Below are 16257 nucleotides of genomic sequence, written 5' to 3' on the forward strand. Positions count from 1 at the left end.
TACAATGTTTTCACCCAAAAGTGCTTAAAGATCCTGAGATCTGAAGTTCACGTGCTTTGATACAGATGCAGTCTCACCAGTACAACCTTCTGGATGTGCCCCATTACTTACCCTTGTGTGTAAAGCGAGTGGTGAAAGGGTTTTTACTGATCTTACTGCTCTCTCCAAGCTAATGAAGCGTAGTAACACGTTCACTGTGCTGTTTTGCAGAGAGTGTCTTTCTGTTTCTTTTTTCCCTGTTCCTGGTTAGTCCTGTGAGATGTCCTGGGCAGAACAACCCCTCCACCTGCCACTTCAACTTACTCTCCTTAAATCTCCAGGTTTAATAAACTTGTTCAGCCAGAAGGGAGGTCAGTGGGTTAAATTAGGTTTGTTTGTATCCTTTTTATGTACCTATAGCACCCCATAAATGTTCCATCATAACACTTAGAAGTACATGAGTTGTAAATAAATAAATAAGACAAATAAGAAATCCCCCCAAGACTAAATATTCCATAACATCACAGCCCTTTCTGTCTTGTTCATTATTATTCTTTGCAATTTACAAGGCTTAGCCTTAGAAGGCAATTCAAAAATATTTATTGAACTAATTAATGAGTGTAGCCTGAAAAAGTCATACAAAATGGAGCCTTTGTAAACCCACCAAAAAGAAAAAAAAAAACAACTCCAAAACAAACAAACGAAAACCCCTCCATTCTTTAATTTCATTCTAGCTTGTTCTCTTTAAGTGAAATTCATCTGCGTGCTTTCTTTTGCCCTCGGCAGAAGTGAGTATCTGGAGCAAGGATTATCTGATGTAAAGCTCTTCTCAGAGCAGTCCTCTTCATTCTGCCTCAGTTATATCAGCAACCGCCCTGTGATCTGCAGCTCCAGGTTTACATCCCACCTCGCAGTGCAGGTCAGCCTGTGGACTCCCCTTCTGGTCCTCACTGTGGAGAACAGATTCGTGTGATTGACAGCTGTACAGAAACTGCATGAATGGCAGTTGGGTGTTAGGGTCCTGGACCTTCTGCAAAGGCCACTGGAGAGGACTCAACTCCCCGATGGGTTCATGGCATTATATTCATTACAATTTAAAAATAAATAAACTGAAATGCCCCCATTGACATAGCTTAAATTGTAAAGAGGGACTTACTAACAAAAATATATCTCCTTTGGGAAAAAAAAAGAACAATTAACAAAAATATATCTCCTTTGGGGAAAAAAAGAGAAGAAAGTAGCACTTATATTAGTGTGTCATATATTGGGTCTCCATGTATCTGTGAACTAAATTAGAATTGTATTCTAAATAAAATTTTAATAATAGTCATTGCTGTTGTGCTGAATAGTTGAATTAGTTAATCCTGTAATCTTTTCCAAAAGCTTAATTAATTGCATATGTTATTTTTCCCTGTTTTCAATTAGTTATGAATCCCCAGTTGTGAAAAACATAACACAATTTCAGTTTCTCAAAAGGATTTATTTTCTCTTAGGTTGTTGCCATGGAGGGAAGGGGGAGGTACTCTTCTCGGTTCCAGGAGGAGAGATTAATGGCTTGCTTATTAAGGGTTTCTCATGTAGATCCTCTTCCTTAATTTTAAATAGTCCCTTCATTGTATAAAATGTGCTGTAGTCAAAACATCATAGGAAAGAAACAACATATTAAATATATGCAATTTTCAGCAGGTTATGTGTGTTGCATTAGTGATTAAACTGAATTTTACATAAAAATATTCCATTACTTCTTAAATATATCTCTTCAGTTTTCTTTTATAATCTTCATTTTTTTTTGGTTTATAGAATATATCACATATCAGGAACCCTCAATCAGTGTCCATGCCTCTTCCCAACCTACTGTACTTTATTAAAAACATATTAAAATATTCATATCTATGCAAATTAAACCCATTCATATTATGTAAAATTAGCTTCACTGGCCATATATGTGTAATGAAAAAATATATTTCCCCTTTCTTTTTCTTTATGGTTTTATTTCAAGATTTTGATTTAATTGTCTTTACACATAGTCAGGAAACCCAGGGTTTTTGTTTTATCTTCATTTTAAGAAATAAAAAAGATGGAAGAGAGTTTAAGATAATAACTAGACTTTGAAATGAGACAGACCTGAGTACAAATCTGTAAACTACCATTTACTTGTTAGATCTGTGACCTTGGCCAACTAACTCCCCATCAAGGACTCATCCCTTGGTGCTGGAAGAAAAGACGGTATCGTTCACGGCACCACGTCATGAGATGGAGTCTCCAGGATCCATCTTTATGCACTTTACAGCCTGCTCACCCAGTCTTGCAGATTCCAGCTCACATCCCAGCCTCCGGTCATGCTTGGAGCTCTCCGCCCAGCAACCTCAGGGCTTGTTTTCCCTGCCCCTGCTGTGTCATTCCTGGTTAGAGCTGAGCGGAGACTTCTTTGCAATGACCCATGCTGGCCACATCTTTCCCAGTCCAGACCACATGCCTGCAACCGTGCCAATGATCTAATTCCCAGACCCCGCATGGCCAAGAAGGGAGTTTAGATAATTAATCCCACAGCACCTCCTTTTCTGTTCTTCTAAATGGCACACACAGCTGCAAAGGAAACAGTCTATTGTGATGAAGCCATGCACCTCTGACATTTCCTGCTCCGCATCTAGGACACAGGGTTCGCACCACCCTCAGGCTTCCATTCCTTTCTTCCTCACTGAAAGCCTGCCCTGGCCATGCCCTACCTCACCCCTGATCTGCCTGGACAAAACCCTCCTCGTAAAGTCAGTGTCCACTGCAGTGAATGGAACTGAGGTCTGGATTTATAACCCGGCGCATGTTCTTTAGTCTCAGAAGGCTTCCTCTCTAGCCTATCCTCTCTCCACCACTCAGCTCATCTTAGAGTTTATCACTTACTTCAGACGTTCCCCCCATACGTTCTCTGCTGGCCACGCCCCAGCAGCCGACCAAACTATCCTCTCACCATCCACCAAGCCCAGTTCTCATCTCTCAGAGGGCCTCCTTCCTCAGAAATTTTAGCTGCTTACTAATCAAGGGATTTCAGACTAAATATATATATATATATATATATGATATATACACTTTACAATATTTATTATTGAAGTCTAGTCAGTTTACAATGTTGTGTCAATTTCTGGTGTACAGCATAATGTTTTGGTCACACATATACATACATATATTTATTTTCATATTCTTTTTCATTATAGGTTACTACAAGATATTGACTATAGTTCCCTGTGCTATACAAGATAAATTTGTTGTTTATCTAAGACTGAATATATTTTTGAGAAAAGATGTTATGAGCCAGACTTGAACATAGTCAATATTGGCAAGTTGTTTTTAAGAAGCCACCATACTTGATAAAATCTTAAAATAGGCACATGTGTATAATGTGCCCCTGTGAAGAGCTAACCAAATACACTGCAAGAGAAAGTTTCACCTATTACAGGCATATGATGTAAGTTAAAAAATCATCAGTAGTAAACTTATGTTCATTTTATAAAAATTTTCTCAGTATATACACTGGGGAAGATACTGTGATAGAGAGGCAAAGATTCAAGTAAATCTTAATTATTAATGAGTAAGTTTAGTAGAGGGACATAACAACTATATGATTAGATAGAAGGTGGTAGAAATCTTAGAAGCACACTTAAGATTCTAGCGAGGTTTAAAATATGAGTCAATTATATTGAAGGAGGTTTCAGATGAAAAATCATATAGGAGTTAATCTTTGAAAAAGGATTTTTTTTCCTTAAAGTATAGTCGATTTACAATGTTGTGTCCATTTCTGACAGCATGTTTCAGTCATACAGGCACATACACATATATTCCTTTTCAGATTCTCTTTCATTAGAAGTTACTACTAGGTATTGACTATAGTTCCCTGTGCTATACAGACAAAAGGCTACAATGCATGCATATTTACATGGAAATAAAATGAATTAACAAAAACTCTCAATGAACTGCATTTATTTTCTTTCACAAAATGAGGGTGGTGATATACGTCAATGGCTTATCCAATGTTGAGACTACATGTGATAATATTTAGGCTGAGGAGAGAAAAAGAGTATGAATGTGAAACATGGGATATTATATGAAGAATTAATGTACCCCTGGGATAAATATTTAAAAATTCAAACTTATTTTATTTAACCCGTCCCCAACTAATAGGCATTTAGATTGTTTTCAATATTTGCTACTACAAGCTATGATGCAAAGAACACTTTTGAAAGTAGTGAACTTTTATAGGTTCAATTCCTAGAAGTAGATGTGCTGGTTAAATGATATATGCATATTTAATGCCAGGTGAATTATAGCCCATAATGAACGTTAGCAAGTTATCTTCCATAAACAACACTAATTTACACTTCCACCAACAATGAATGAGTGTGATAAAAATTTTGACTTCAAAATGATAAAGAATTAGACATAAGTGATGTAAGAGGGCTTGGTTCTAATGTTGGGCTCTGGCCCTGTTTTGTGGTCGGGGCCTCATTGCCTATAGAATCAGGGAACATCCATATTAAACTGACTTTCCCATCAGTTAGAACCAAAGGTCAAGAAACGGTGTAGGAAGGTTGTCAGGCCCAGTTTCATCCTTCCTTAAGAAAGCAATTTTCTGCCAATCATTTTCCTAAAGGCATTTTTTACATCTTTGTTCCTTAGACTGTAAATTAGGGGGTTCAGCATAGGTATGATCAATGTATAAAACACAGAGGTCACTTTGTCAATACTCAGTGAATGACCAGTACTGGGGCGCAAGTAAATGAAGATCAGGGTACCGTGGTAGATCATGACCACAGTCAGATGCGAAGCACAGGTGGAGAACCCTTTTTTCCTTCCCCCGGCAGAACCTGTTTTAAGAATAGCTGCCATGATGCACACATACGAGAGAAGAACTGTTAGAAGGCAGAGAGCTTCCACCAGACTAGCGAAGACCACCAGGACAATGTCATGGACGTAAGTGTCAGTGCAGGCCAGAGAGAAGAGCAGGGAGATGTCACAAAAGAAATGGTTAATTTCCTTGGAGCAGAAAGACAGATGAAAGGTATTAGTGGTGTGAATAATGGAGCTCACGGTACCCCCCAAAAAAGCCCCAAATGCAAGCCGGCAGCAAACCCTCTTGGACATAACAACAGTATAGAGCAGCGGGTTGCATATCGCTATGTACCGGTCATAAGCCATGGCGGCCAAGAGGAAAGATTCCGTGTCAACCAAACAGCAGAAAAAATATAACTGTGCCGCACAGCCATTGTAAGAAATTGTCTTCTTGTTGGAAACCAAGTCCACCAGTAACCTGGGGGCAATGACCGAGGAGTAGCATGCATCTATGAAAGACAATATGCGGAGAAAAAAGTACATAGGGGTGTGCAAGTGGGGACTGGTTGTGATGAGAAGAATCAGCCCAAGGTTCCCCATCAGGGTAGCAGAGTAGACGGAAAAAAACATGGCAAAAAGAGCACTCTGAAGCTCTGGACGGTCACTAAATCCCAGGAGAAGGAACTCCGTCCTCACAGTGCTATTCTCTGGCTCCATTCTCTGCAGAGCTCCTGGGCTTCTGAGGTCACGACAGAGTGATGACGCCAGTATGGACAATAACCTCAACATTAACATGGTTAAGATAATTAGAAGAGTAATTCTCAGTCCACTGGGGCATCCTGATAGCACCTAGGCACATCTAAAGTATAATATAATACGTAGAATTTCAATTTTTTTGAATAAAATTGATAATTACTTACTTCTATTCCTTGAAGCTATTTTCTGCATTGACTGATGCACCATCAAACCAGCAGGTGAACTCCAATGCTGGGCTTCACTCTTACTGACTTTGACCCTCTCCACATTCACCAATGTCAGGTGATGGCGGTTCGCCACATTGGTGTATAGCGAACTCTGAGCAACTAGTCTCTGTTCCCCTTTGTGGTTTTTGTTTTGTTTTTGTTTTTAAGTTTACTAATAAAAGCATGGCCATTCCAGGTGAAGCCTTGTATAGATAGAGCTACGGATATTCTATATTTCTCACCTTGAGATGTGGCTTTGCCTCAGAGGATAAAAGGAACTTCTTAGAGTTGCTTGAAATCCACTGATAGAAAGAGGAAAGACTCGGAGTTAGTTCTTTAAGGAGCTGCCTCTTAGCCGTGCCACTCAGTAGTCATGAAAGCTTGGGCCAGCCACATGGTCACTGAGTTCAGTTTCATCATCTATCATATGGGAATGGCTGTGCCTTTCTCATCAAATTACGTGTCAAATGAGTGTCTTCCCACAGCTCACTAGCTTCACCATCTTGTTCATTCACTGTTCTAACACTGGCAACACAGTCATTCTGAGTCAATCCATCCATTATTTTATCTGGAATCCAGGCTATAGGACACAACTAGAGAAATCCTGCTGCTTACATATTTATCAAATTCATCCAGGCAATACAACAATAGTATCCAGGGGGATGTTTCCATGCCCTTTGTAATGAAAAAGAGTAAAAGATGTTTTAAAAGGGTCAACTGCCTACCTCTCTAAGTTATCTCTGACTTTCTTTGTCATTGCTCCAGCCTACAGCCCTGTAAGTTGTAGATAACCTATCGCAATGCAAGAGATACTCGTCTGTAGACAGCCACATTGTGTGCAGCGTAGAGACAGTTTCCTTCTCCCCAGGTGGAAAAAGCCAGTTTTGTATCAATTTGTAAGTTTATTTGTGAGTTTCTATTTAGACGATTGTGATTCTTTGAATGATCTTTTGTAATATTTATAACATCCTAATCAATAAAATAAGTAAAATCTTTTACACATGTACACTTTATATGTATATGAAAGTCATAATTAAGTTATACATGTATGTGTATATATGTTATGTATACATATATGTCATTTTTCAAAAAATTAATTACACCCAGCTCCAACAGGTTCAGCATTTAAATACATTCAGATTTGAATATATTTTCATTTCATCTCATATTCTCCATCTCAGAACATGATCTAACAGCATGACCAAAATCTTAACCTCCTACCTTTTCCTCAATTCTTTCCAGGTTCTTAATACAATTAGATGTTTTTATTAAATGTTTTATACATTCAGTATTAATAAGCATAATGCAGCTGTATGAGAAGTCTAGGATTAAGGTAAGAACACTTACCAGATCACTATCTTTTTCATTTACCTTCTTACAATGCTGTCATCAGCATCCGTTCATTTTCCACTGGAAAAATCAGTTTTGACACTTTAAAAAATTGATTCATTGCAAGATGTTTTATAATCCATTTGAGCATGCCTTCTATGTTTATAGAAGAAATTTGTGCCTCCCTTAGGAAAGCTGTAGTTCCTGAACATAATGCAAGGCGTTTTATATTTTGCTTTGAGGCTTTTGAGATTAGCTTTCTGATCTCACATCGGATCCCAGGAACACACTCTCTGATATCCAAATCCCAGTGGGAAAATTTACATGAGTAATTGCAGTTCTACCTACGTGTTGGTTAAGCACCAAAGGAAATAATTTAATGTGTTTTTCTGCATCTTAAGAATAGCTCAAGGAAAAATACATTGTGGATCTCAAAATAGTGGATTATTATATATAAAATTGGATTGTAATATTTGCTATCTAATTTGATTTATCCTGCTCAAAGCAAATTATCAAACAATTAATAGAATGTTCTACATGATAAGATAGTGGAATAAACTGGAAAGAAGCAAAAATGTATCTGTCTAGGTGTTGAGAATTAGATCTTTAAGTCAACATGTAGGTGGAAAATCAATTACAAATGAAGTTAATGACTCAAATATGTGCTATAGGTGCATTATATTCAAATGGAATTTTGGCCATCCATGGCCAGAATCTGAGAGTCTTAATTCAATAAGAATGTTTCCTCTATGAACGTGAGCCAGGCAGTGCTCTAGGTGCAAAACAGAGAAAAGGAGGATAAGTTGAACTTGGCATGAAGAATTTTGTCAAATACAGAATAATGACTGAGAGATGATAGAGGGGAAAAAAAAAATAAGGAATCGAATAGAGTTTGGAAAGTCCATGGCATGATTAGAGACTTGAAATAGATTTAGAGAGATGTTGCCTAATGAAAAAAAAAAAATATACATATATGGGAAAAAAACATGTATATCTTGACAAAGAGAGCTCTGAGCAGTTTTGACCTTCTTTCTGCCCAGAGGATTAACCTTAGCAGAAAGAAACTCTTCTTTTCCAATAATTCCAGCAAAACCCCACTTAAGTCACTAGCTCACCTGTGTCCCACTCAGAAGCCAATCCCTGGATCTTTTGGTGACTGGCCACGAACACTTCCCCAAATGCCATTGGGTACAAACACAGGGAACCACTAACAATAGGGGAGGCTGAGTCCCCACCAGAAAATCAAGACACTATTGGTAAGAGAATGAGAAATACTTATTAACCCCTATAATTTGCAAGTAAGGGAGTGGCCAGATTATACATGTAAAGCAAAGCCTCTTAAAGAAATACAAGACACCTTTCTGTGTTTTTTTTTTTTTTTCAGATATGTTTGAGGAGAACTCAGTGTTCTCCTCCATTGTTCTCAGACACCTGGGGTGTTACCTGTGAGATAACGTGGGAAGGGAAAGAGAACCTGATATTTAAAGGTTTTTATTTTTGTTTGTTTGTTTTGTGAAGCTGAAGACTAAATTGACTTCCTTTTTGCTAAAATAAAGCAATGAGTCTTTCCATACAAAAAGTATGCCTGTGTCTAGCAGGACATAGGGGTCAATACTTACGCACGCTGAAGTAATTCTGTGTCCTTGAAGTCCCAGAGCCCGCAGTCTCTGAAGGGACAGTGCGGATTCTGGAGAGAGATCAAACTGGTAACTGGAAAAACTACGAGCCCGGGTAGCTGAGAAGTCTCTCAGTTACAGGGAAGCGCGGCACTGAAGGCTTTTCCGAGGAGACTAGAGCTCTGGTGTGTTGATGCTGTCTAGTCTAGTGGTTTCTGGCTGCGGTGACTTTGCCTTCCAGGGCAGATGTGACAATGTCCGGAGACATTTTTGCTTGTCACAGATGTGTTTGGCAATGGTGCTGTCATCTAATGCGCAGAGGCCAAGGTTGCTGCTAAACATTCTATAATGTGCAGAACGGACTCTCACAGCACAGAATTTTCTAGCCCAAAATGCCACTAGTGCTAAGGTCAAGAGACCCTGTTCTTGTGGGAGGCCCACAGGTGAAAGATGCTTCTCTTAACTTCATCTTAAAATACAAAGTCTCCTGGATAATATGGGAAATTCACTCTATTTAAAACATTTGAAACTTATGGATAAAGCCACCTGGCTCCCTAAGGTTGACTTTGATAGTTTGTGAGATTTATTTAGCTGATTTGGTCCAGTTCTCTGCCGGGCCATGGGTGAGGTCAGCTCTTCAGGTTGGTCTAATCCTGCTCATCAGATGAATTTAGACAGGGAGTTGGAGGAAAGGGAGGACCCAGTGCCTTTGACTTCTGGTTTTATTTATATGGAAAATATTGGACAGAAAAGCCAGGATTGGTGGAGAAGTAATAAAGAGCCTAGCACCGGGCAAGTTACATGATTGATGTGACTGATAAATATTTAGCTAGAGGTATAAACTAGTCAGGAGAATGTGAAAGTTTGGAACTCAGAGGATGGATCTCAGGATGTAATAAAAATTCGGGAATCCACAATATGTAGATGGTATTTAAGGCATGAGAATAGATGATTTATTTAGGGAGGAAGTATAGAATTGGAATAACTTGGGGCAGATCATTCACTTTGCCAGTAGCCCCACCTCCACTAGACTGGCTTCACTCCTTCAAATTATCCACTTGGCTCCCAAAGACACTTGAGTTTGTCAGCCTTAATGACAGAAGATTAAACAAATGGCAAATATAATTATTGCTTTGATTACTCCGTGGAGTTTGTTATATGATGGTATAAACTTAATTTGCACAATGTTTGTTTGAAAATATGCTCTTAGGATCGGGACTTCATATTCTGATGTGGAGAGCCCATTAGTAACCTGAGTAAGCAGGCTGCTATAGTTTGTGGTAGCTATTTAGTTTTTAATCCCTTATGGTCTTTTTCAAAACAGAAATTTGGGATCTTATTCTACATATAGAAATTTTAAATTATTTTCTCTCCCTTGTCTATGATTCTTTCATTGTCAAAATTGTAGTTTTATACTTTGGGTTTTCCTTTGTTCTCCCATGTTGACTCTGTTTTACCTCTTAATTCTAATATCTCTCTTTGGAATCTCTCACAAAACTGTCTTGCAGTTAATTAGCCAATAATGGAAAGTGGCAAGAAATGATATAAAGAATCTGCAGAAATTTTATAAATTTGGAGAGGGGCTTAATTGATCACTGTATATTCTAGGTAAGTGGGATCAACCCTTTAGACATCTCCTTAAGGAAAAAGCAAATGGAAACTGAGGAACTTTATCCTCTGCTCTCCTTCCTGGTCAGCAGGAGGATTATGTGTGCCTTCATATACACAGCAATGAAATTGAGTCAGGAGATTCTGTACTTGAAACGTTACCTGGTATGTGCTCCATATGTTTAATTTTAAAGAATTGGAAACACATCACTCTCCGGAAGTCACATTCTTTCTCATTGCCTTACCAAAAAATAAAGCAAAACAAAACGAAGACAAAGACAAAGAACAATAAAAACAACAAAACTTGAGTTATTTGCCTATCTCAGAGTTAAAACAGAAAAAGCAACTTGGAAAAACCCCTTCCTTAAGTCCTAGACTGATAGTAAGAAACTAGTTTATAGTAAATCCATAATTTCAACATTTTATGGTTTCTTTATGCTTACTAATCTTTCTTGCTCTAAAGTCTACTTTGTTTTATATTAATATATCCATGCATGTGATATTTTGTATCCTTTTATGTTTATCTCAATATGTCTTTATAATTTAAGAAGATTTCTTTACAAAGCACAGAATATTGTTTTATGTCCAAAGTGATGATCTCCATCTTTAAGTTGCTGTGTCTATGTTACTGAGTCCAAGCTGGTACTTACTGCTTTCCCTGTGACAGGCTATTAAACCAAGAGATGACTTGCTGGGGCAAGGAATAGCGACTTTATTCAGAAAGTCAGCAGAACAAGTAGATGGTGACCTAGTGTCCCAAAGAACCATCTTGTCCTGGTTAGGATGCTAGTTTCTTTTATAGAACAAAGATGGGGAGATATGGGCGTTAAGTAAAAAAGGCAATAAATTGCTGCAAATATTTCCTGGTTCTGGCCAGACTCCAGAGGGCATGTGTTAACTTCTTCTTTCCTGCAGCCATTCACAGGTGGGCCTGGTCAGGATGTTTCCTGTGCGCTAAACAAAGGTATTTTAGCTTAATGCCCACGCACGGAAAACAGGGTTCCCAGAGAAGGACAATTATGTATTCTGTAGGCTACAGGCAACATCCCTTAGTGATTAACTTGTAGCCAAAGCAGCAGAATACAAAGTTTAAAGTAAAAGAAATGGATCCAATGTGGAGTCAGATTTGTTCTCCCTAGTACATCTATACTATTTATAGTCAATGTAATTATTTATACCATTGAATATAATCTACTGTCTTGATATATTATCTCTATTTGTTTAATCTACCCTTTCTTTCTTTCATTTCTTTTTTTTCTGTCTTATTTTGAAATATTTTTGTGATTCTATTTATTTTGCCTCATCTATTGATGTATCATTTTTACTACTTTGAAAAATTGTAATGGCTTTCCGGGAGTTTACAATAAACTTATCTCATAAATTAAAGGTCTTCTGTGGGCCATAAATTGTCAGCTTCTAAGTCCTCGCTTATTCATCTTGCTTTTATTATCTGTTCTACTTTTACAGGCTCTATAAAAGCTATTTCATTGCTAATGTTATTCTTTTTTTTTTTTTGGCCTTCAGTCTGCTGTGTTTTAGGAAAATTAAAAATTTTAAAAATGAACAGATTTACTCATTATTCAATTACTCGTTTATCTCTTCATGAAACCTTCAATTTTCTCTTCAGTAGTATTTCCCTTCTCTCCGAGTAATTTATTTTAAGATTTCTGGTCGTGCACGCCTGCAGGTAATAAATTCTCTTGGTTTTTATTTCAATCTCAAAAAGGTTGTTTAGTCTTTCATTTTGAAAGATATTTTTATTTGTATACAATTCTGGGGTGACTGGTTTGTTTAAGATTTCAATTTTCTATCCATTTTTTCTGACTTGCATGTTTTCTGCTGAGTGGTTACCTTTTTCCCTTGAGATCAGTTGTTCTGAAGTAGAGATGGTTTTGTACCCAGTTCCACCTCCTTCAATACACACACACAAACACACACACCTATACACACAACCAGGACTTTAGGCAATGCGTGGAATATTTTTGATTATCACAACTGCAAGGGAGGGCTGCTGGCAGCATCCAGTGTGTAGACACTACGGATGCTGCTAAACAGCCCACAAGTATAGCATCATGTCCTACAACAAATATTACCCAGTGCAAAATGCCAGTAGTGCTGTGGTTGGAAAGCCCTACTCAGCGTGTAATGGTTTTGCATTCAGTATTTTCTCTTTTACTTTATTTTCTTCTGAGGTGTGTGTATGTTGTGTGTGTGTGTCTATTTGTGGTGTGTGTGTCTGTGTGTGTGTCCATTCTACTTGGTGTCCTCTGAGCTTCTTGGATCTGGGTTTGCTGGCTTTTAGTTTCAGAATAATTCTCAGCCATTATCTTAGCACATTTTTCCTCTGCCCTGATCTCCTTTCTCTTTTACTTCTAGGTCTGAAATTATAGTTGTCTTTACTATAATATTGTTACCCAGGTTTTAAGTGTTTTCATTTTTCCCTCCACTCTTAACACTTAAGAATTGATATTATTTGCAAGACAACAGAGATTGCAATAAATGTAATTTCACCTGGAAATTAACCCAATCTGCTTGACATCAAGTATGGAAGCTGAGCTGGGCTTCAGTTTGCTGATGCAGTGGCTTTCTCCGTGAACCACAAGCTACCAATTCTTCTAGTGCTACCTTATTTTTAGAACAGGAGGTTGGTATACCAGATATTCTCAATGTCTCATCCACCATGAGTTTCAGTCTTCCCTTCACACGTGTGCCCCAGAGAGAGCCTTTCTCTTGCCTCTCCCCCGTCCTCTAGTGATGAGATGCAATGCCATTACTGGTCAGTAGGCTTGTGTTAATTGGTTTCCCAGTGACCTCAGCTACAGTGGGTTCTAGAAAAGTTTCAAGTTTGCAGAATATCTAGCTTTTTTGTGCTGTAATATTGGGAGCTAATATTTTTCTAGTCTCCTACTTCCTACATGTAGCCAGAAGAAATGATGGTGTTGGTTTAAAGAGATTTGCCTGAGTGATATCACAATACATTTTTAAACTTGCCAATTAAAGCTTTTTTTAATAAGCTTCTCAGAAACTAAGAAAGTGAATTCTTCCGAAGACTGCATAATAATTTCACTTGAGAATAAGATTACCAGATGTAATTTAAACAACAAACAGAATGAATGTAATTATATTTTTTAAATTATTATAATAATTATTGATGATAAAGGCTGATGAGATTTTTGACTTAATGTGTGTGATGTTAAAAAATATTGAGTGACAATTGTTTTTTTTTTTTACAAAAAGTCACAATTGTTTTCCCACGCTTTTCTAAAAATAATGTGATCAAATTGAACTATTGCTATAATCATAGCAATAAAAATATTAATCCATGGATAATTTTACTAATTGAAATGAAGAAAAAATAAAATTTAACCCAACCAATTTCATTAAGAGATGAATTTTCAATGGCATTTTATAGTTTACCTTTAAAAATTTTATAAAAATGTGTAATATATTAAATTATTGAACAACAGTAGGGCAATAATTGTTATGATGCTATTTCAGTCTAGACAAAAATTACATGGAGCTCTATTAAAACAGAAAAGAAAAGGCCAATTTACATATATTTTTGTTCCAAAGTGATACGCTATTATGATTAGTAAAGAATACAATTCTGGAGAGTAAGTAAACTTAAATATGAGTTCAGGAGTAAAAGAAATGATATGAAATCTGTTAACTTATATATTTCAAATTAATCATTATGGACATAAGACATCCATGGTATGCACTAGATATTAGATTTTTCCATTTCAATTAAATTTATGGTAAGTTATTTTAGAAGTCAATTGAAAATTTTAACAGATATATAGATTTTTAAAATTCATTCATTTTAGAGGCACATGAGTAAAAAAAATGAATATCATGCTTTATAGCAAATATAGAAGTTACCAAAGATACTCTGAAATCTAAAGGTAAATAGTGGAAGCATATAAATTTTTACACCAGTATTTATTGACGAGTGTTAGTTCTTGCTAACATTGAAGTAACAGATTATTCTCTTGATTATGTAATCCATTAATCTTTAAACAGTGGTCAGAGGGCTTAAGCAATATGTATTTCCGTTTTGTCAGAATAAAAAGTAAAAGGAGGGGAAGGCATAGCTCAAATGGTAGACTGCACGCTTAGCATGCATGAGGTCTTGGGTTCAATCCCCAGTACCTCCTCTAAAAATGAATACGTAAACCTAATTACCTACCCCCCCACACACACACACACAAAAGTAAAGGGATTCTGTCTCTCACTTCACAAAAATTTAATCATCCTTTGCTAAGATAGAAAAGAAACATGTAAATTTATTCTCTGAAAATGGATTACTCGTCACTGATTCCAATCAAGATCAATATAACTTTCCTGCTGCTTATCCACTGTTGTTCTAGTTCAGTTAAATACCAAGTAAGTGACAATCTGTAGGAGAAGACAGTTTATTTGTGACTATGTAAAACAATGTTGGTTATCACCACTTTTCTAAACGTTAACCAGAAAAAAGGGTTATATTAATTCATCATCGTAAGTTTGAAACCGTATAACCATTTCAAATTACTTCAGTGAAGTAATATAAAATTGTTCTCCAGTTTTCATTTTACCTTCACAAAACAGCAATAATTTCTTCTCTTGATATTTTTCTCACAATATTTGGAATTTCATTCAGACACAGAGCATAGAACAGAAAACAGGTGTTATAAGTAATTTAAGCAAAACTGATGATAGGAGAGCTGAAAGAACAGATAAATATAATGTAATAAAATTTTCAAATTAGATTCTTGTATCAATGAGGCTGTCATAATAAATATAACAGTGATTAGAGGAAAATTTAATCCTCCCTACTATACACAACAAACTAGGTTTAATTATTTGTATGTATAGATTATACTTAAAAATTAGAGTTAGTTTAAAGCAACATTCAAGTCCAAGGAAAGCAGTTAACTCTGAATTTTTATAACAAACCTACTCAATTATTTTATACGGAATTCTAGGGGGTCCTGATACAGACAACTGAGATTAAAAACCTGGGTCGAGCTGCCATATGAATTTATTATATTTAGGCTGATTGGTAGGTGAGAAACAGGAAGCAGAAACATATAAAATGAACGAATTACCTTTTTGTTCTCAGCCCTCACACAAGCCAGCCTCTTGTAAATCCTTTCATCCTTGACACTGAAACTCTTTTCCAGAATAATTCAGAATAGTAGCTACAACTCATGCAAAGTTTCATTCCTTCAATCACCTAACAAGATATTTCGTACACACATGACATAAATAGTAGCTCAGAATATTTGTAGAATCACTGATCCTTGAACATTCATGTTCTTTACTCTGAGGTAAGATCTGTGTCTTTCTCTTCTTTTTCTATTAAAAGCTTCCCTATCCTTCAAGGCCAAAGACAAGATGCATGGAGTTATCAGGCAAGACCTCTAATGTCCACAAATGGCTCTGAGCAACGTCTCCTTGCCAGCTCTGTTGGGATACTTACTAACATCACTGGCTTATGAGGATCTTGAAAGTGAGAATGTATCTTTTTCTCTCATCTAATTTACTAAATTTGAAATATAAAATAGTGTATTTAACATTTACCACCTATTAGTTATCAGGGAAGAAAGGACAACAGAACTAGAATTTACTACAAATATACAATGAGCCTGGTGTGTTGCTTACTTTTTTTTTTTTTTTTTTTTTTTTTTTTTTTTGCTCTACAAACCATTGTATGGACTAAATCATTTTATATTACTTTTGTAGATAAAGACCAAGTCAGAACAATCAGTCTTCTCTGGTTTATTCAGTCAGAGCCAGATACAGTCTCCTGATCTAAAACTCATATCTTTTCCATTGCAAATGGGCTCTGTTTTTCAAAATCTAAAGTGATTTTTAAGATGAACTCTGGATACATGTTTCATTCAAAATCAGAAAAGTGTTCTGGAATAACTGAAATAACTATTTACCGGTACCTGCCT

At 36.6% G+C, this 16257-nt stretch overlaps 1 protein-coding gene across 1 annotated transcript; it reads right to left on the minus strand.

Moving 5' to 3' along the window:
* Positions 1-4584: 4584 nt before the first annotated feature.
* On the minus strand, positions 4585-5538 carry LOC105076724 (olfactory receptor 5I1-like). The gene has a single exon (XM_010964986.3). The coding sequence runs from the start codon at positions 5515-5517 to the stop codon at positions 4585-4587; it is 933 nt and encodes a 310-aa protein (XP_010963288.3). The 5' UTR covers positions 5518-5538.
* Positions 5539-16257: the final 10719 nt, after the last annotated feature.

Source organism: Camelus bactrianus, chromosome 10 (genome assembly GCF_048773025.1).
Source record: "Camelus bactrianus isolate YW-2024 breed Bactrian camel chromosome 10, ASM4877302v1, whole genome shotgun sequence".
In the NCBI taxonomy this organism is placed as follows: Eukaryota; Metazoa; Chordata; class Mammalia; order Artiodactyla; family Camelidae; genus Camelus; species Camelus bactrianus.